The 21,493-nt window shown below is 34.8% G+C and overlaps 2 protein-coding genes and 2 long non-coding RNA genes across 4 annotated transcripts; 1 reads left to right on the forward strand and 3 right to left on the reverse strand.

The window, feature by feature from the left end:
• Nucleotides 1-11,924: 11,924 nt before the first annotated feature.
• On the reverse strand, nucleotides 11,925-12,678 carry LOC123201124. Its single transcript, XR_006498716.1, has 2 exons — nucleotides 12,474-12,678; nucleotides 11,925-12,330 (listed from the first exon to the last, which is right to left on the reverse strand). It is a non-coding gene; the product is annotated as an uncharacterized LOC123201124 (long non-coding RNA).
• A 1,824-nt stretch (nucleotides 12,679-14,502) lies between these two features.
• Nucleotides 14,503-14,970, reverse strand: LOC123201054. Its single transcript, XR_006498707.1, has 2 exons — nucleotides 14,843-14,970; nucleotides 14,503-14,756 (listed from the first exon to the last, which is right to left on the reverse strand). It is a non-coding gene; the product is annotated as an uncharacterized LOC123201054 (long non-coding RNA).
• Nucleotides 14,971-15,611: 641 nt separating this feature from the next.
• On the reverse strand, nucleotides 15,612-16,356 carry LOC123201055 (protein GLUTAMINE DUMPER 5-like). The gene has a single exon (XM_044616509.1). The coding sequence runs from the start codon at nucleotides 16,262-16,264 to the stop codon at nucleotides 15,818-15,820; it is 447 nt and encodes a 148-aa protein (XP_044472444.1). The 5' UTR covers nucleotides 16,265-16,356; the 3' UTR covers nucleotides 15,612-15,817.
• Nucleotides 16,357-16,767: 411 nt separating this feature from the next.
• Nucleotides 16,768-21,277, forward strand: LOC123200734 (uncharacterized protein At1g32220, chloroplastic-like). Its single transcript, XM_044616087.1, has 10 exons — nucleotides 16,768-16,979; nucleotides 17,516-17,633; nucleotides 17,729-17,817; nucleotides 18,009-18,064; nucleotides 18,144-18,199; nucleotides 18,419-18,512; nucleotides 19,777-19,856; nucleotides 19,999-20,041; nucleotides 20,349-20,440; nucleotides 20,643-21,277. Exons 1-10 carry the CDS (start codon nucleotides 16,924-16,926, stop codon nucleotides 20,820-20,822), a joined length of 864 nt encoding a protein of 287 aa, XP_044472022.1. The 5' UTR covers nucleotides 16,768-16,923; the 3' UTR covers nucleotides 20,823-21,277.
• Nucleotides 21,278-21,493: the final 216 nt, after the last annotated feature.

Here is a 21,493-nt window from a genome sequence, read left to right on the forward strand (position 1 = left end):
CATCTGAATAAAGTTGACCGAAGGCCCTAGGACAGAACTGAACGCATATAGCATCTGTGCAGTGGAACTTCAGACGAACGGTAGGAGATACGCAGTCTTTCTGCTGGTGTACTGCCTCTGCACCTGCACTTCTCAAACATATATAAATCACCACCAAGAAGATCGAGAAGATTCAATAAGTCAAATATATATGAACATAAAATATACCTATCTTCTGTTGCTTGAATATGGAGACAGATTCCCCACATGATAAGAATACCAGCAACAAAATCGCAGTAAGCTTCAAGGAAGAAGAAGAAGAAGAAGAAGAAGAACTCCACATCATGTTTTAGAGAGGAATTGAAAGATTATTGTTGAACTTCAGAGAGAAGGTAGAATTTATAGTTAAACATTCTCAAGTATTAATGGCAAGTATATCCAGTGGAATGGAGCACTGGTGTCTTACTATAGTTAAAACGCCTTGATATTTACAAGTAAATTATGTTAACTTGCCAAACTTAATTATGTGGCAGGATATTTAAAATTAATGGCCTAATCTTTACTTGGAAGGTATAGAAAATTTACTAAATTATAGTATTAGAGACATTTGATACCAAAGTAGAACCGAACATCGATATGGTGAGGGGAACGGTGTATATATATATATGTAAGCAAAATCAAATAATTTCAGGATCATAGAAAGCATACCCGGTTTTCTAGAATCTGAACAATTGGAGATTATTTTGTGATTCAATGCACTCCTGGAAATGTCCACAACACGATTTGCTGATTATCTCTTTCGTTTCTGCAAGAATTCTCCCAGAGAATTGATTTGGGAAGAGTAATGTTATGCTGTATTTGTTTTCTTCTGTGTTAACCTCCCAATGGAAGTTACATGCCATTTAAATAAAGGAGGGAGTGGCAGTTATTAAAAATAACTGTCAAGGGCAAAATAGTAAAATGCCAATCATGGGTTAACCTATAACCCTAATGGATCGGGTCAACCCATCATGGGTGGACCGGATCCAATATCTCCCACTCACACATGATGGGTAATCCGAATCACAATACTCTTTTACAGAAATCTTACAGAACAGAGCAATTCATACTAGCAAACGTGTCGTGCGACCTTGCGAGCAACCTGCACTTGGGAGCTAATATACTATGCATCTGTTAGGAATAACATAGTCGCTTCAACCCAAAATAAAATAAAGCGTTAGTCTCGCAGCACCCCAGACTTACTCGATAACACTAGCTCCCTTTAATCCCTCATTCATTATAGTGTTATATTCCTATGTATCCATGATCAAGTCCAATCTCCTGTATGAGTGACATGACCGGCCGGCCAATGGACACACGTAATATATAAGTCTTCCTCATCTACTCGGAATTCTCAATTTAAACTTAGCTGCTTTTCTAGTCATGTTCCTTAGACTGAATCATTCATAGCCATAGGTTCCAAGCTAAGATAGCAACACTAAGAATAAACATCAAATAACAGCAAAGAGTCAAAGGGTACAATCATGAGGTAATCCTCATAAAGTCTCACACAGTGAAGGAGCAGAGATTCATCCTTCCACTACTTCAAGCGGTCGTCTTATTCATGCACACATGGTATGAATCATGTGCTACAATGTGTATCTTTTCAAAATGTCATTACCAACATTGTACAGATCTTAGTTCAGTCGCTGCACTCAGCGCCTAACCTGAGTTCTTAATCATCTCTCCAATCTTGCAGGTGTCTTTATCTATTAAGAACTCACATCTGGCATTCACAAGTTATTTGGACGTGGGGAATCCAAATCGGTCATTTTCAAATCTATCAAGTCATGACCTCATCTTGATTAATCATCAAGGCGACATATCAAATAATTCATTTCTTGAACAATTCTCATTTTCTAAGTGCGTTCTTCAAACCGCATCAATCTCAAGAAATATGTCTCATCTTTGCACGCTCTCCTCAGCGTCAAAGGCGATTGCTCGTGTGAGAGAGCCAATCAAACTTGTGTGACATTATCATCTTGTTGAGATTTCAAAAATAAACTATGTGTATATCTATAAACACCATGAATTCAAACACATAAAATAAATTCAAACTCTTTGTTGTTCTAACGTTGTGTTACAAGTACAATATATACTCAACAAGTTATCTATCATATTCTACGCAAGCCAAGGGACTTAACATGTGCAAGATATACATCTCTTGAGATCGGTTTAGTTAGAGGATCAGCAATCATGTTATGCGTAGAAATATATTGTACGATCACTTCCTTCTTCGAAATGATGTCTCTGACAAAGTTATATCTGGTGTCGATATGTTTGGTTCTATTATGGAATTTGGGATCTTTTGTGAAAGCTATCGCAGCTTGATTATCACAATGCATAACTATAGGACCAACTGATGCATCCATTACACCCAAATTCTCAAAAAATCTTTTCAACCAAACAGCTTCTTGTACAGCAGCAGAACATGCTACAAATTCTGCTTCCATTGTGGATAAGGCTATGCACGTTTGTTTCTTACTGCTCCAAGATATAGCGCCATTTTGGAGTAAGAAAGCATAACCTGAAGTTGATTTGCGTTGGTCCAAGTCACCACCCCAGTCAGCATCCGAATAGCCAACGATACGCAAATCTTTTCCTTGGTAGCATAAACAATAATCCACAGTGCCTTTCAGATATCTCAATATCCTCTTTACAGCCTTCCAGTGCTCCCTTCCTGGATTTGATTGATATCGACTAACCAATCCGACAGCGAAGCATATATCGGGACGAGTACACATCATCGCGTACATAAGACTTCCAACCGCATTTGAATAAGGTACAAGAGACATTTCATTTATTTCGTTTTGAGTCTTTGGACACAAGTTTTGGCTCAATAAATCGCCTTTTGACACAGGATTATCTACGGGCTTGCAGTTTCCCATGTTGAATCGTTCTAGAATCTTTTGGATATAACGCTCTTGTGACAGAGCCAAAAGTCTTTTTGAACGATCCCTTTTGATTTTTATACCTAAAATATAATCTGCTTCACCCATATCCTTCATGTCAAAATTTGCAGATAACCAATTTTTAATGATCATCACATATTCCAAATCACTCCCAGCTATCAGCACATCATCCACATAAAGAGATAGAATTGCAAACTTGTCATCAGATCTTTTCACATAAACACAATGATCTTGTTCTAACATCTTAAAATTATAAGACAATATTGCCTTATGAAATTTTAAGTACCATTGTCTTGATGACTGTTTTAGGCCATATATAGATTTTTGGAGCTTGCATACTTTACGCTCTTGGCCTTTTACCACGAAACCTACAGGCTGATCCATGTAAATTTCTTCGTCAAGCTCTCCATTAAGAAAAGCTGTTTTGACATCCATCTGATGCAATTCTAGATCTAAGTATGCTACTATGGCTAGAATGACACGGATTGAAGTAAATCTCACTACAGGCGAAAAGGTTTCTTCATAATCTATACCTTCTTGTTGAGTATAGCCTTTTGCCACTAGCCGAGCTTTGTATCTATCTATTGAGCCATCCGCCTTTCGTTTAATTTTAAGAATCCATTTATTCCCAATGGGTTTTCGACCCGGCGGTATGTCCACTAGACTCCAAACTTGGTTAAGTTCCATGGATCTCATTTCTTCCTCTAATGCTTCTTGCCACTTTTCCTTATTAAGGGATGATAGAGCTTCTTTGATATTTTTAGGCTCATCGTCTTCCGGAGGAGCAGTTATGAAAACTTCATTTTCAATTTCGAAGCGTCTCTTGGGGATTCGAGAACGTTCGCTCCTTCGCAATTGAGGATCTTCGCTCCCACTATCCGAAATAGGTTGGAGTATAACCTCATTGCTCCCACTATCTGTAATAGGTAGAGACATCGTCTCTTGTGACACAACTAATGGTCGCTGGGACGAACCTTCTCCACATTCCTCTTCCGTTTCATACAGATGAAGACTTTTATCGATATCACCCTTTTCAGGGAATTCATTTTCTATGAATGTCACATCTCGAGATTCTATTTCAGTCACTCTTCCATCAAAGTCCTCTCCTATGAACACGTACCCTTTGGAGTGCTCAGAGTATCTTATGAAGATACATTTCTTACCTCTTGGACCCAATTTTCCGAATTTATGGAATGTGTCATGGATATATGCAGCAGACCCCCAAGGGCGCATCATATTTAATTCAGGTTTCCTACCTGTCCATAACTCATAAGGTGTAGAAATTACTGACTTAGTAGGCACACGGTTAAGTATATAAGTCGCAGTCATTAAAGCATCTCCCCAATACGAAATTGGAAGATTTGCTTGCGCCATCATAGACCTAACCATTTCCAACAGTGTTCGATTCCGTCTCTCTGCTACACCATTTTGTTGCGGAGTTCTAGGAATCGTCAATTGCCTCATAATTCCTTTTTCACTACATAATTCCTTAAATTCGGTAGATAAATATTCACGACCTCGATCAGTTCTCAAGGCTTTTATTCTTTTGTCTATTTGATTCTCAACCTCATTCATATAATGTCTAAAACAATCTATTGCTTCTGACTTATGGGAGATCAAATAGACATAACCAAAACGTGAATAATCATCTATGAAAGTGATGAAATAGAATGCTCCTTTTCTAGCTCTAACATTCATAGGTCCACAAATATCTGAGTGCACAAGTTGCAGAGGAACTTCAGCTCTAATAGCTTTGCCAAAAGGTTTTCTAGTAGTTTTTCCTGCTAGACAATGCTCACAAATAGGCAAATCTATTTTCGTGACAGGTCCTAATAAACCTTCACGGGCCAATCTGTTCATTCTCTCTTGGCCAATATGCCCTAATCTAGCATGCCATTTATTTGCATCCACATCTAGACTATTAGGAGTTGCAAATAAAGAAAAACTAACAGTATTATCATTAATACAATTTAAGGTGTCCAGCACCATAAAACCTTCAGACATAAATCCACATCCATAAAACATATTGTTATAAAAAAGCTTAACCAAGTTCTCAGAGAAAATAAAACAATATCCCAATTTTAACAGAACCATTACAGAGACCAGATTTCGTCGAATTTCTGGAGCATATAAAACATCATGTAGGTACAAGGTTTGACCACCGCACAAAACTAATTTGCATGTGCCCATTCCTTTCACTTCAACTTTGGTATTATTACCTACATATATCCACCGTGTTTCTCTCGGTATTCGACGAAATTCTACGAAAGTGTCTCTGTCACGAGCTACATGGTTTGTTGCTCCTGAGTCTACAGTCCACATAGGATGAGATTCAGTTAAGAAAACGGTACTGGAAACATAAATCTCACAATTTGAGACAAGATAAGACAATACCTTTTTCGGCTCCGTGCATTCACGGGCGAAATGACCCTTGTTACCACAGTTATAACAGGTCAGTTTAGACTTATCTCTTTTCCCATAGCGCTTGCCTCTTTTGCGCTTGAACCGTTTGTTCTTGTTCACAGGTCCTTGGACGATCTCTTTTCCTTTTCCTGATTTTCGCCATTTTCTCTTATAGCCAGAAAACTTCTTCGAACTGGACTCAGCAACATATGCTTGAGCATTTAGTCCAGCAGCCTCTAGGCGCTCAGCTTCCAGTTCAAGATGGCGAGCAATATCATCAAAAGTCCTGATATTGTCATTATGGGTCATGTTCACTTTCATATGCTCCCAACTATCAGGAAGAGATCGTATAACAGCTTGCACTTGCTGTTCATCAGTCAAATCATGCCCAGCTTTCTTCAGCTCAATTATCATGTTCGACATTTCCCTCAGATGTTGCTTCATTGGCTTATTGGGGACTTTCTTATATGTGTCGAACTTGATGGTCAACTGCCGCAGTTTAGAGACGGTCGTTCCTCCAAACTTTTCTGTCAATGCTACCCACATAGCATTTGCAGTTTTAAATTGCTCATATTGATAAGCAATATCATCATTCATTGAGCTGATGAGTATTCCTCTGGCAGTCGAATCTTTCTTTTTCCAGGAATTATAAGCGTCCATATTACGCCTATGTTGGGCATTATTAGGATTCTGCCCCTCAGCCAGTTGGGGTTCATCCATAACCTGATTAACAGCTTCCAAGGCATCCTGTTCATCTAGGATATAGTGCATTCTCATTCTCCATATTTTATAATTGTCTCCATTCAATCTTTCTCCCTTATTCAAATCGGCAATTATGTTTTTCGAAGCCATTTCAATATATAACTACAGAGATACGCAACACAACACCAACAATAAGATATATACACATTTTATTGTCGCAATTGTGCATTTAAAGATTAAAATATGTCACATAAGGCATAGAGTCGAAAGTTCACCATGTTCCCAATCATCGTCTATAACACAAATGTTTTATATTTTAACAATTAATCCAATCGCGTCAATGTATATTCCAGACGAGAATAAATTAATTCTACCAGTCTCAGAATTCTCACAAATAATCCATAAAACATATATATTATATCAACATTGAGAGTTTAACATAATCATAATTAAAAAATAAACAAATATGCATGAAATAAATATGGACATGAAATTCAACGACTATGACTAACTTCTGAACTATCCTTTGTTTGAGATTTGTACAATTTAAAACAGGGCATCTTGTTAATCAAACGCTCTCCATATTTATAGGGATTTGATCTCCACCAATCAGATTGAGAAAAAACATTTTCTCTATCTCTAACAATACTAGGAGTAACTTTATCTAAGATAAAGTTATTATCATACTTGCGATAGCCTACATGCCTCGCACTACGTTGATTTGGGAAAATTGAGAGTGATGTAGATTTTCTTATATTCATTACAATTCTGCGTTCTTCAGCGAGCTGTAATTCATCCACACATTGCCAATAATTCTTGAATTTCTTGCCCCGAACAAGATTAGAAATTATTGAAGTCCAATAATCTGGCAATGATCTTAGTAATCCAGATATCCTCTCCTTTCCAGTTAATTTTATGCCCTTGTCTTTTAAATCGTTATATCTCTCATGCATGACACCAATGTGAGTGTAAAGATTGTGCACTGGATTCATCTTATAGTTCAGATAGTAGTCTTTAGTCAACATGTTCACCCTATATATGACCAACAAATGGACAATAATAAATTATACATGCATAACAATATAAACAACACATGTTCACATGTTTAGCAAAGTATAATTCAAAACCATGATCAAAATAACACATATAAGTGTTTAATTCATGTATAAACAGATCACAAAGAACTGAATCTGAGCTAATATGAGCTGCCAGGTATAAATAGAAGCATTCACGTGCTCCCACTAGCCAAAGTAATGTCTCACGCGCCTACACGCTCCGGGAAATGCACGTCACGCGCCTCCACGCGCCGGACCATGGCCCTCACGCGCTCTCACGCGCGGTCAAAGCATTGACCGTTGACCGGGTTACCTCGGGTCAGGATCCGGGCTGGATCGACCCGGTTGACTAAACGGTTTGAACCATTGACGGTCGGGTTTGACCAACCCGTTGACTACTCGGGTCGGGCAATTGGGTTTTCCCAAACCGATTTCGACCCGCGACGCAGTACGAACCCTAATTATTTGACGGCAAAATTGGCCTTCTTCCGGCCATCCTCAGGCGACAATTGGATAGGGCTTTTGAAGCCCATGACACGACGATTAATATGAATAAATTTTCAGGCGACTAAGTCACCGGAATTTGGCGAATTAAATGCATGAATGTTACGGTTTATGGGTGAAGCATAGTCCTCTGAATTTCGTCCAATTTCATGCGGTTTCGTGCAATTTTTTTCTAATTAATCATGAAACTCATATTCAGGAATCATCCTAACATGATTCTAAGCATTAATTTCACAAAATTGCAACAAATCCATCATTAAGCAAAATCATCCGTACGCATTATTTAATAAATAAAATACTGTTCACGTAATTCAATCCCTAAACATGCTTCTTAATCATGTTTATATCACCAACATCACAATTGAACAGATATAAATGGCTCTGATACCAATGTAAGCAAAATCAAATAATTTCAGGATCATAGAAAGCATACCCGGTTTTCTAGAATCTGAACAATTGGAGATTATTTTGTGATTCAATGCACTCCTGGAAATGTCCACAACACGATTTGCTGATTATCTCTTTCGTTTCTGCAAGAATTCTCCCAGAGAATTGATTTGGGAAGAGTAATGTTATGCTGTATTTGTTTTCTTCTGTGTTAACCTCCCAATGGAAGTTACATGCCATTTAAATAAAGGAGGGAGTGGCAGTTATTAAAAATAACTGTCAAGGGCAAAATAGTAAAATGCCAATCATGGGTTAACCTATAACCCTAATGGATCGGGTCAACCCATCATGGGTGGACCGGATCCAATAATATACATATATATAAATAGTATTATGTATATAGTTATTGTACATAACTTTATATACAATAACGTGTTATCATATGATTAAATAGTTAAAAATTAAAGATAAAATAATATACAATTATATAGTAACACATAATTGTTTATACACAAAAGTTATGTATATAAATTTTTATTTTTATCTTTTGACCCTTAATAAGATTAAATATAAATTATAATAGTAGTTTATGATAATTGATTTTTTTTTTATTTAATGGAGTGTTTTTATGGATTTTTAAAATTGCAAGGGTGACTATAACCATATTTAAAATTATATGGGCAAACCTAAAACCTGATTCAGTTTAATAAACTAATCCTAAACTTGAATGGGCAACTCAAAGCTCGAGCTCAAAATTTTTTTAAACTTAACCGTGAATAAACTAAGCACAATTCAATAGGTATGATTGACAAGTGGAATTATTAATTATGGATGTAACACTCCGATCATACTAAACGATGCTAAAAATCTTATATTGCATTCACATATTTTTAATTATTCCTATCTCACGGCAACATGCATTATGTTCTTACAAGATCCTCATCACTATTACATAGCATTATTTGTACGATGTTCAGAAGCACATACATTAGTCGGTAACAAGAAATATTATAATTAGTTTTCTAAGCAAATAACGTTACTTCATTTATTGTTTCATTCATGGGAGTCAAATTGTATATTATATTTATAGGCCAAACGACTCTGTCCCACCCAAGGTTTGATGATTTCTCAAGTTTTCACCCTTTAACTATAGAAACACCAAACACCCACCCATGACCGATTAGATTTAACAAAACCCTAACGGTGGTAAATTTAATCTCATTTTTTCCCCTAAAAGTTTACAAACTAACATTTTTTTCCTAAGCTAAGTTTGAAAATATCACATTTCTCCCCCCTAGGGTTTGAAAATATCGCATTTCCCCCCTAGGGTTTATCTCTCTGGCGCCATCACCGGCCGTCTTCCCCTCCCGACGATTTCTCTTCCACCGACGGCCGCCCTAAACTCTTGCACTACTCATCCGATGCAGAGATAAGTCGTCTGGGAAGAGAAATCGTCTTCCCAAATGACGAAGACGAGATCTCGTCTTCGTCGTCTGGGAAGACGATCGTCTTCCCAGACGACTTATATGACGATGACAATCATAGTTTTCTTCATCGTAGTTGGAAGATGAAGACGAAGATTAAGCCCGATCGCAGTTGGAAGATGAAGACGACGACGACTGGGAAGACGAAGAACTTCGTCTTCCACGGCTTCTCCGACTCCGATGGGGGGTCCAAATGGGAGGAAAGAGATCGCCGGAAGGAGAGGATGCTTCGGGAGGGAGAGACCATCGGCAATGGAGCCGGAGATTTCAAAAAGAAACCCTAGGGTGAAACTGCGATTTTTTAAAACTTAGGCTGAGGGAAAATTTTAGTTTTTAAAGTTTAGGGGGGCAAAATAGATTCTATTTAAGTTTATTTTTAATATTATAGAGAAAATGACGATTTTACCCTTGTCACCGTTAGGGTTTTGTTAAATCTAACCGGTCATGGGTGGGTGTTTGGTGTTTTCATAGTTAAATGGTGGAAACTTGAGAAAACATCAAACCTTAGGTGGGAAATAGTCATTTGGCCTATATTTATATTGAAAAATTAATGTTCTATATTATGTATTGCATATCTTATAATAAAATATATTTTTTAAATATAATAATCATAAAATAATAAGAAAATAATAAAAAAGTCCGATTATCATCTTATTATTTTAGAATTATCACAAACACCTCTAACATTCTAAAATTTTATAGATACATTCTCATTTCACTATCATTTTTTTAAAATGATGTATCGATCTGTATCAATAATATATATCGTATTATATTATTTTACACAACATATTTAATTTATCTTAAAATTTTGATACACCTTAATATATATATATATATATATATATATATATAGCCTTTTAACTATATAATCGTATCATTTTTTTTAATGTTTTTTATATAAATAGTCTCGTATCATATACCTTACGATATTAATTAGATAATACAATGTTTATTTACAGCCAATAATAAATAAGGCTGGTTGCTTTATTCATGGTGTTGATAAATCTATTCATCTTACAGAAAGAAAGCTCACGGCAGGAGAAGGAGATTGTTTACATTAATGTTAAGTTCTTTTCAATGCAACAGCAATAGTATGTATTTTGGCATTCAACTTCAAAATGATCATCAAAGACCCTAAGACACATCTTAACGCATGCATCCTCTGTGCACTCGACCGGCAGACGAATGATAGGAGATAAGCATTCATTCTTCTGGAGTACTGCTTCTGCACCTGCACTTCTCAAACATATACAAATCACCACCTAAAAGATCGAGAAGAATCAAGAAGTTATATATATATATATATATATATATATATATATATGAACATAAAATATACCTATCTTCTGTTGCTTGAATTTGGAGACAGATTCCCCACATGATAAGAATACCAGCAACAAAATTGCAGTAAGTTTCAAGGAAGAAGAAGAAGAAGAGCTCCACATCATCTTTTAGAGAGGAAAGATGATTGTTGAACTTAAGCGAGAAGGTAAAATTTATAGTTGGCAGTTTTTTAGTTACCATTGGAATGGAGTACTGGTGTCTTTCTCCTGTCAAAACACCTTGATATTTGCAAGTAATTTATGTTAACTTGCCAAACATAATTATGTTGCAGGATAATTAAAATTAATGTTCTAATCTTTACTTGGAAGGTACAAGAAAATTTACTAAATTATGGTACGAGAGGACATGATATCCATGTTTCATAATTGGATTGGATGTCAACCCGGTGAGAGAGATAGTTTGTTTCAACTGATTGTTGAACTGTATGTTTATTGGTTGAATCGATTAACTATTTCTAACGAATAATGCCGTGAGAAATTCATATTAGTAAAGGTTTTTTTTTTTGTTTATATCAAAGTTTATATTATAGTTACTGGTATCATAGAATACAAGATCTGTATCATAGGATATAATATGATATGAAAGGAAAACAATAAATTTATTAAGGTGTATCGAAATTTGATAAAAATAATGGGTATATTATATTATATAATATATATTTGTCTGTATTATTAAAATTATCGATATAAATGTATATATATTTTTTGAGAAGTGATAACCTGGTAGGGTGTATTTGAAAATTTTTAAAACTTTATGGGTGTTTGTATAGCTCAACTCAAGTTGAGCAGAACAAATTAAACTCAATTTAAGATTGGTGTGAATTGCGCAAGAGTCTGTTCAAAATCAATTTTAACTTGGTTTGTAAATTATTTTACTTTTCATTCAATTTAAAGCTATTAAACTCGAATATTTAAATTAATTCAAACTTAATTTGTTTCATTGTTTATAAAAATAAGTTCAATATATTTTCTAGCATATAAAGTTGCTTCATTTATTGTTTCATAAGATAACCTAAAGTATAGGTAAATTCAATCTAAGTTGGTTTAAACTGTTTGTTTATACGATAATACTATTTATCTTACTAATAAATCTATTAACCTCTTGGACAATAATGTTTATATCGTTGGTAACCCTTTAGTGATATTATATGCAAATTTGAACAAACTTAAGCTCGAATTTGAGCCAAACATTATCCCTTCAATCCGAGCTCTCAGGTCGAATCCACCCCTAAAGTCGCAAAGTTTATTTACAGCGAATACGAAATGTTGGTTGCTTTATTTATGCAGAGAAAATTTATTCATCTTACAGAAAGAAAGCTCTCGTCGGGGAGATGGCGATTGTTTGCGTTCATGTTTCAGTCCTTTGGCGTGCAGCAGCATATGTATTTATCGCGGCACACACCATCTGTATTCAGACCATTCCGCTTAACGCAATTCTGAATGCACACATCGTCTGAGCACCTGAACGTAATAAGAATGAGAGGAACTAAGCATGCTTTCTCCTCTCCTGCCTCTCTACCTGCAATTCTCAAACATACACAAATCATCACAATATTTAACCCAGAAGATCAAGGGAGAATCAGTAAGTTATATACATACATACATACATACATACATACATACATACATATATATATATATATATATATGAACAGAAAATACCTATCTTCTGTTGCTTGAATATGGAGAAAGATTCTCCACATGACAAGAACACTAGCAATAAAACTGCCGGAAGCTTCAAGGAAGAAGAAGAACACCACGTCATGTTTTAAAGTGGCACTGCAACAAATTTCACAAAAGATGACAAAAATGTTTGTCACACGAAGTGAAAGAACGCTAGACCAAATCGTTGCTGACAATGCTCAGGTTGTAGAAACTATGCATTGGTGTTTTCTCTTTATATTGAGATGGTGAGAAATTTAAGGAGAATTGCACGCCAACCAACCTGGGTCACGCCTTTCTAACATCATCTTATATAATTTTTGTTTGTACTTTTAAATATTATTATTTAATTAGATAATTTTAAATTAAAAAAATTAATATTCAATTATATACTAAAATATTATTTAAATATTTAAAATTAAATATTCGTAACATTGCTAATAACTTTTAATAATTTTTATTATTACTCCCTTGTTTAATGAGATGTATTTAAGAGAGAATTTAAACAAGTTTATTCAGGTCATTGTAGTTTGTTAACTAGTTAGTTACCCTAGTATTAGGCAAGTAAATGCTGAAAAACCTTAAGTAAGAAATTTCGATTTGATATGAAAAACATCGAAATAGTCCTTTGTAATTAAGCTTATGAGACTCACTGCTCATTCAGTTAGCAAACGACGAGGGCAATGTATTCAAACCTATAAGTGATTTAGGTTTAACCCATAAAGAGTTAATTTAAAATTTCCCTTAGAAAATAAGAATTTTAACAAAGATCCGATTAGGAATAAGAATCTTAATATGATCTTTTCGAGAATAAAAATCTAAATAAATAAACATTTTATACCTTTTTATAAGTGATATAATAATTCATTCATTATTACGAGAGAAGTAAAAGAGATATTGATATATTATTGACTTTGTTAGATCGTATTTTAGGTGAATTAAAATAAATCTTGCGCATCCTTTCTTTTTATTGTGTATGCCACGATATTTGGATAACCACGAATTGTAGAAATAAATTAAGCGTCGATTGTACAGTAGTGCATCCCTATAATTAACAATCATGCATTGTCTTTATATAAGGGGACACAATTTCACAGTTTTATAACTTTTTCACCCAAACACATTACGTACACTCATACATATAAACGCTTTTCCCTGTGCACAATGTTCTAATAAACTGTTTGTACTTGTTTTGACCTTCAATCATTTGTGTTTCTTGTGGATGTTAAACTTTTATTGAGATGCATTTTGGCATATTCCAATAACTTATGAAAGATGAAAGAGCCTTCAAACACTAGTATGACTTCTTTGAACCCTTTATAGTTGTTTTGCCATGTTGGATTATAACTTGTGTTAAACAGATTATGTAATAGATTTATGGCAAGTTTATGCAAACTATAATAAAATTTTAAATTGTATATTTCACTGACATAGTTGTATTATAACCATAAATCCTAATTAGTAGAACCTTCTCTAAGGATTTTCTTATTCTATTACATGATAATAGCGAAAAGTTATCTTCTCCCTGTAAAAATAAGACACTGTAAATAATATTTTTATTTAATTATAATATAAATAAATTTTTATAATCATATTTGATACTATAAATATGTGTCAATTCGATTGAGGAAGCCCAAAACTTAATTGTTTGAATCCGAAAAATCAGTTGGATCATAACTCAAGTCTCAAGCGGACCTGAACAAAATTTGCCCATTATGCTTTTGGGCTTGGGTTTGTTCAAGCCTAAGACTTGATAGAATCCAAATCTTAATTCTTGCAAGAATCTTAGTTGATTAAAGCATAACTAGAATATGACCAATTGTTACTGTTATGCAGAAAAATACTCTAAGACACGTTCCCTTTGATGACACAAAACGATTTTTAACGTGGTTTATTCTACTATTTGAAACCAAGAGAATATATAATAAAAATTATGAAATAGACTCAATTGATGCATTTAAAAGGGTGGTTGCTTTATGGAGAGGCTTGTTGGATTTAACGAGCAAGAGAAAGAGGGAGAGTCAGCCAATAGAAAAGGGTGGTTGCTTTATTCATGCATTTAAAAAAAAGATTAATGTTTCAGAAAAAAAGGTATGGTCAGTCAGCCCTTCAGAACGCAACAGCACATGTATTTATCGCGGCATTCACCAATAAAATGAAACGAATTTAGACCATTCACCATACGGCAAATCTCATCGCAGGCTTCCCTTGAGCATCCCTTATCTATACGAATCATACCACCTGAGCAAGCCTCCTTCTCTGCTGCCTCTGTACCTGCATCCACTTCTCAAACATACCCAATGTATATTAACCCACTACACTCAGTAACTTTCATATATATGGAGAAAGAAAGATTCGCCAGTACTTACATGATAAGAATACTAACAACAAAATTGCCACAAGCTTCAAGGAAGAAGGAGAAGAGCAACTCCACTTCATGTTAAGAATGACAGACCAAATCGTCCCAAAAGCCTAGAAAAAAGAAATTGTGGGTTATAGTTGATTGTACAAACAAACCATATATATAGTGGTGTAAAGGCGTTTTCTGTTTTTATTGAAATGTAAGAAATTTACTGAGAATTTTACATGGAAAGAAATTTAAAAGAATAACCAACCAACGTTGGTGAGAAATTTATTGAGAATTTTACATGGAAAGAAATTTAAAGAAAAATTTAAGGAGAATTTTAGAGGGTAAAATTTATATATTGAAGTAGATGATAAATGAAACTTAAAGAATGAATATTTGTTGTGGAATTTGGCTTTTCTCTTTTTTTTTTTTTTTTTATGTGCACAAATAATAATACAAATCTGAATACAAACAACGATATATTATTATGTATTTAAATATTTTTTAAATTAAATATAATATAATACATAATCACAAAATAATATATCATTATTTATAATTAAATTTATACATATCACCGGTGTTTCTCTTATAAGCTTTGAGATTATATATAAAAATATTTTAACATGAATTAAACCTTCCATTTAGGACTATATTATCCGCATAATGGCTTGAGCTCATTCAGGTTGATGATGAAGTCTTCAAAGTTCAAAGAAACCTTTAAAGAGAGCCAGAAAAGAAGAAGATTCATCAAAGATGAAAAGAAGGAATGATTAAATACGTAGAAAAAATTGTCAGTTAACGATTTGTTGGATTTGAACCATCTTTGATTCAATCTTGAGCTAGAGTTACCCAGCTCAAGTTTGATTCGAGCTAAACACCGCATCAACCATATGTATTTATAATTTTTCTTCAATTTTTTATAGCGTTTCATTCTAGTTATTTTAACCTTCAAACTATGTGCAGGCAGTGGTTTAATGGGATCTTCTCTCTGTGGTTACAGGATTTGTTCTTGATTCTCTCTGTTGTTTTCTTCATGAGAAGATGTCAATGTTGGTTCGTGTTCATCAGCCATTTCTTTCACTTTCTCCCTTTCTTTCTTAACGATCATCTGTTTGCCATAATCGATTCTGCATACAGGCGTGGCCAAGAAAGTCGGTTTCTCATCACCAGCCATTATAACCAAAATTTTCTCTTCATAAACCTTTACTGCTGCAGCAGAACCGCCCTCCTCCTGCTCTTTTCCGCCACTCTCCAAATCCCTCTCACCATTTTGATCACTGCTCGAAAATCTCCAATAAGAAGAGCAAGCCAAGATAAAGAAAGCGAAAGCTATCAAGCCCAGCATCGCCGCTAAGCCTCCAAAGAAGAAAGGCACAGACGTGTGCCACGATGACCGCTGCTGCGCCACCATAGCCGGCGGAGAAAATGAAACTTCAGCCATTTTCTTGATGAAAAGCCAAGAAGAAAAGAAGAAACGTGAGCCTTGAGAAGCAGAACGTGAAGGTAAATGTCTTTATAAGCATAATACTGCCTTTTTATTTTTATGGTTGGAGATCACGGATTAGGCTCTGCTTGGTTGTTGGAAACAATTAAATTCCAGAAAAGGCAGTGACCTACACGGATGTGTTGGTTGGGCCCAGTGGGGCAGCCATAGTGGGCCATTTTTAAGTGGGTCCAAGAACGAGGTTGGTGTTAACGAGGGATTTATCAGATTTAGATATTTAAAAACGTATTTTAATTATTGTTTATTTAAGGTTATAATAATTTTAAAAAATAAAACAATAATTTTATTTTTTTATATTAACTGACTTTAATTTTGGGTGAGAAATGTAATTTTGGTTACTAAGGGGCGAAAAAATGTGTTTCGAGCAAAACCTCAGGGGGAAATGAATTTACTCTTTATTTAATCTAGAACCGTCCTTGATTTGGTCAAAGCGCTCAGAACCACGTGTGTCATGCTACCTGTCATCAGTACAACGCGCCATGTGTTTTTCTCTGTGAACAAGCCGGACTTCTCCAGTTCTCGGAGCCAAAAACCCAGCAGTGTCAACGAAGTTAAGAAACAAAGTATTAAACTGAATAGAAATCGGGCAACGTCAAATGAGAACCATCGTGTCACGGTTGATTCATTCAAAACAATCAATATCTGGACTCTAGTATGTAAAGCTTTTCTTCTTTGTGTTTCTTATAAAGTTACAAAATTTCTTCGGTTTTCTCTTTGGTTACGAATGATTATGCTTTTTCTTTCTTCTGGGTTTTGGAAATTTTGCATATTTATAATGGATAGTTTTAGAGGTAAAAGAGTGGAAATGAAGTGAATTTGGATTCTCAGTATAACCATCAAGAGCCAAAGCTTGTGGTGGCTAATATTTTGGGCATTTTATTATTGAATCATATGAACTATTAATTTTGACTTTCTGGGAATATTTCGTTTCTCGTGGTTGGTTTTACCATCAGTTGAAGCTAGGGCTCCATCCAAATCGAGCCAGTTCAGCTGAATCATTATCCAGTGATACTGTTTATCTGGCCAGCAATAATATTTAATGACACTATTCATCCTGACTTGGTGCAAGTGGCTTTTGTTATTTGTGATAAAAATTTGAATGAAATAATGAATGCTTTCTCTTGCTAATTATAAACTGTTTTTTTTTTTTTGGGGTTTATTCCTGTTCTTACATTCCTATCGAAACAGTGTGGCAACTACGTCAAGGGTTGTGAGATATCTTTCGAATGATTCTAACAAAGTTGATGAACCCCATAAGGTTGAGGAAGCGGAGACGGTAGATGTGCCTCCAGCTACGTCAGAGAAGGTAATGTTTTGCAAAAAATTTGCTTAACCATCCTTGAGATATGTTGTTTCATTGTATGTGTTCCTGCGTTTTGACTGACATGTAATTTGATTCAGTTACTTGTTTTGGGCGGCAATGGGTTTGTTGGATCACATATATGTAGAGAAGCTTTGGATCGTGGTCTGCCTGTTGCTAGCCTTAGCAGGTATTAGACTCCTCTGTGTTGATAAATCACTTGTAGGCTCTGATTGTTACTTATTGTTAACTAAATGGTTGCTAATTAATTTTGACTGCAATGCTAACATTGGCCAGTTAACGCTTACATAGCCTTTTTTATTATCTTGTATAGCATCTTATTCATCCCATTTTCATTAAGTGACTGTTACTTACTTTCAGGTCCGGTCTATCATCGTTACATGATTCCTGGGCTAACAATGTAATTTGGCATCAAGGTACTAATTCTTGGCTAGTACTTATCATGATGAACTTATACTCGATAAATAATAACTGTAATCTGTCTTGCAATTCCAGGAAACCTTCTTTCACCTGATTCATGGAAGGAAGTTTTGAATGGGGCGACTGCTGTTGTAAGTTTTTCTTATTAGCCCTTCAATAGTGAGTTAGTTTAGAAAATAGCAAATCTATGCTTGTGCATATACACACAAACTGCTTTAAACCACATAATAGTGTTCTTTGTTGTATAATCATTTCATTTGCTAGTTACTTTGGAGATGATCATCTTGTCATTATTGCTTTTCACTAGTGAGATGACTGTCTCTCTGGCTAACTTGAATTTAATATTCTAGATCTCCTGTGTTGGTGGTTTTGGATCCAACTCTTACATGTATAAGATCAATGGGACTGCAAACATTAATGCAATTAGAGCTGCTTCAGAAAAAGGTATGAATATGTAGCTGTTTAGTTCTTTTGTTTCAGTATGATTTGTTTTTTCTATCACCTTTTTCTAATTTAAGGTGATACTTGCAAAAGGTGGTTTGGAATTCTATGAAGGAAAAATTTCCAGAAACATTAGACAAAATTATTTACTGATGGTTGATGTTGTGCCTCATCCAATTTGATTCAGTCAGTGACTTCCTCCAAAAGATTAAAGCTTTTCTAGTAGTCTATTATATGCCAGGCAATGGGATTATTTCACCTCTGTTGTCCCCGATTAGTCTTTACAATCTTTAAATCCTATTGAGGTGTGACATTTTTTACATAGTGAGGCTTTTTTTTATGTTTCCATGTTCTTGTTTCTTTGTGCTTATTTTCATGCTACTTAATAACCTAAGGTAAGTAAATATGGTTAAAAATTCTGTAATCTAGCAGTTTTTACAATATAATTACCTTTTCTTTTATTTTCTTTTCAAATTCAAAATTAGATTCATTTGACATTTCCTTTTGTTTGACATGCTCTCCAATAAAATTCCATCAGAGTGGGAATTTATTTTTAGGCCTTCTTTATCGGTGAAATTTTGCTCTATATAGGCTTGATTGATCATGTATAGAAACAGAATCTAGTTACTTGGGAGCATTTATGCTTTCTTATATGTGACAGGGAAGGTGGTAACAAACGCCTACCCAGTAGAGTGGACTATCAAAGAATAGGAGTTTGATTCTTTCAATGCAATATTACTATATTAGCCAGCTCCTAATAGGTCCCAATCAAAGCTACTATAATTTTTATGTAAACAGGACTCTACTTATGGTGAGAACAGACCACAATAATTTGTTGTAGAATGAACTTGTTTTGTTACTGCATAACTCTTAAGTTTAAATACATAAGAAATAACTAACTCTTCCTAAACTTACTTCAACAATTACTTTAAATTAGGACTCTGACAACGGTACTCAACTAAATAGCTAGCACTTATTTAAATAACAAACTAATAGCTAACAGAACTGGACTCATTCCTCTACTAATAGTGGAAGAAGTCTTCCTGAGATTATGCAATTATTCCATCAAATCCTCAACAGCTCCTTGCATGGCTTCTGCACTTCTCTTTTCACGTCCCAAGTACACCATGCATGTTACATGCACAATTGTAACCTTCTATCATAAACCTTGGGTTCTTGATGGGCACACGTTGAGATCTTCTTGGCTTAACAGCTCCATTGGTTGATTGACCCTTCATTTTTTTTTTTTTTTTTTTGAATCCTGTAGGTGTAAAAAGATTTGTTTATATATCTGCTGCTGATTTTAGTGTAGCAAATTACTTGCTGCAAGGATATTATGAGGGAAAGGTAATCTTTTCTGGTATTGCTGGTAGTGAATTGGTATTAAGGATCAATAAAGTTGTTGAGAATTGGAATGGTATTATTTATTATCATTTCACAAGGATCCTTCTAACCTACATTTCTATCCTGTTGTTTTCATTTTGTATAGAAAGCTGCTGAAACAGAGTTACTGACCAAATTTCCTTATGGAGGTGAGTTTTCCCATGTCTAGTGGTAAGCTTTTGTAGTTTTCTAATTGGTCTAGTCTTAATTAAACCATAAAAGGATTGAGAGAGGAAGCGGCAAGTGTAGATTTTTTTGAATCCAAATAGCATTATCAATTAAAAAAAAAAAAAGCAGCTATGGATTTGGGATTTGTGGGTTTAGTGATATAGTGTTCTACTATCATTAGCATATGAAACTAAAATCATTTTGTGGTTTGCGCTATGGAGACTGAATTTTCGGGTAATAGTTCTAGCTTGTTATTTATCATCTTGCATGTGTTTCTCTATCTTTCAGGAGTGATATTGAGACCTGGATTTATATATGGAACTCGAACTATTGGAAGCGTGAAAGTACCTCTAGGCATAGTTGGTTCTCCCCTGGAGATGGTAAATAGCCTGTGCTTCATATCATCTGATGATCTTTTTTATTATATTCTATTTTTTGTTCAACATTGATGGAGTTGCTTTTAAACATTGAAAAAGACCCTAAATTTTTCTGCTCTTGATAAAATAATTTTAGTTTCTGCATTTAGCAGAGGAACCTATGTCATATGGATTATTGACTAACTTGATACTGAAACCTCAACAGGTTCTGCAACATACGAAACCATTGACCAAGTTGCCACTTGTTGGATCCCTGTTCACTCCTCCTGTCAATGTCACTGCTGTAGCCAAGGTTGCTGTGAGAGCTGCAACTGATCCTGTGTTTCCTCCTGGCATTATTGATGTCGATGGAATTCTTCGTTATAGTCAGCAGAAGTTGAGATAGATTTGTTTCAACTCTTTCATTTTTTTAAATTGATAGAGCTGTCAATACCAGACGATAAATAGTCTCCTGTTAAATGGAATTTCACAGAATGTCCGGCGTTTGGTGTTTGAGTTTTTAGCAAACTGAGATGAAAGGTTTGTTTCAGTTTGTGTTCTTTAGAGCATTAAAATCCTTCAAATTCTGCATGCGGATGTGCCAACATCCACTGCATTTGGCAAACTGGCCTCCTTTGTAATAATGTTTTGTTTCTTTGGACGAGAACGGGCTTCAAAGAAGTTCTAAACCTATACAAAGGGCCCTTCTGAATGTTTCTGTTATCGGTTAATATTATGTGCATTTTATATGTTTTTATTTATAGGACAATTTTTTAATGTTGAGTCATAGATACAAGGAGGAATATTATGTATATTTAGGTATTAATGATAATGTCTTATCATATATTCTGTTCGAATCCATCCCTACTCCTGATGATTGTGTTTCCTATGGATTTTCTTGTAAAAAATAACAACTAATACTCCTCACCAAATAGGCTTTCCAATGAAGTTGTACCATCAAAAGAAATATCAGAGAAATGTAGTTTTATGTCCATGGTTTTACATTCCAGATCATCTGAAGGTACACACATCAGTTGGAAAAAGTTGCTTTTTTGGAACTGATTTTGAGTGATAACA

Source organism: Mangifera indica, chromosome 17, assembly GCF_011075055.1.
Source record: "Mangifera indica cultivar Alphonso chromosome 17, CATAS_Mindica_2.1, whole genome shotgun sequence".
Taxonomy (NCBI): Eukaryota; Viridiplantae; Streptophyta; class Magnoliopsida; order Sapindales; family Anacardiaceae; genus Mangifera; species Mangifera indica.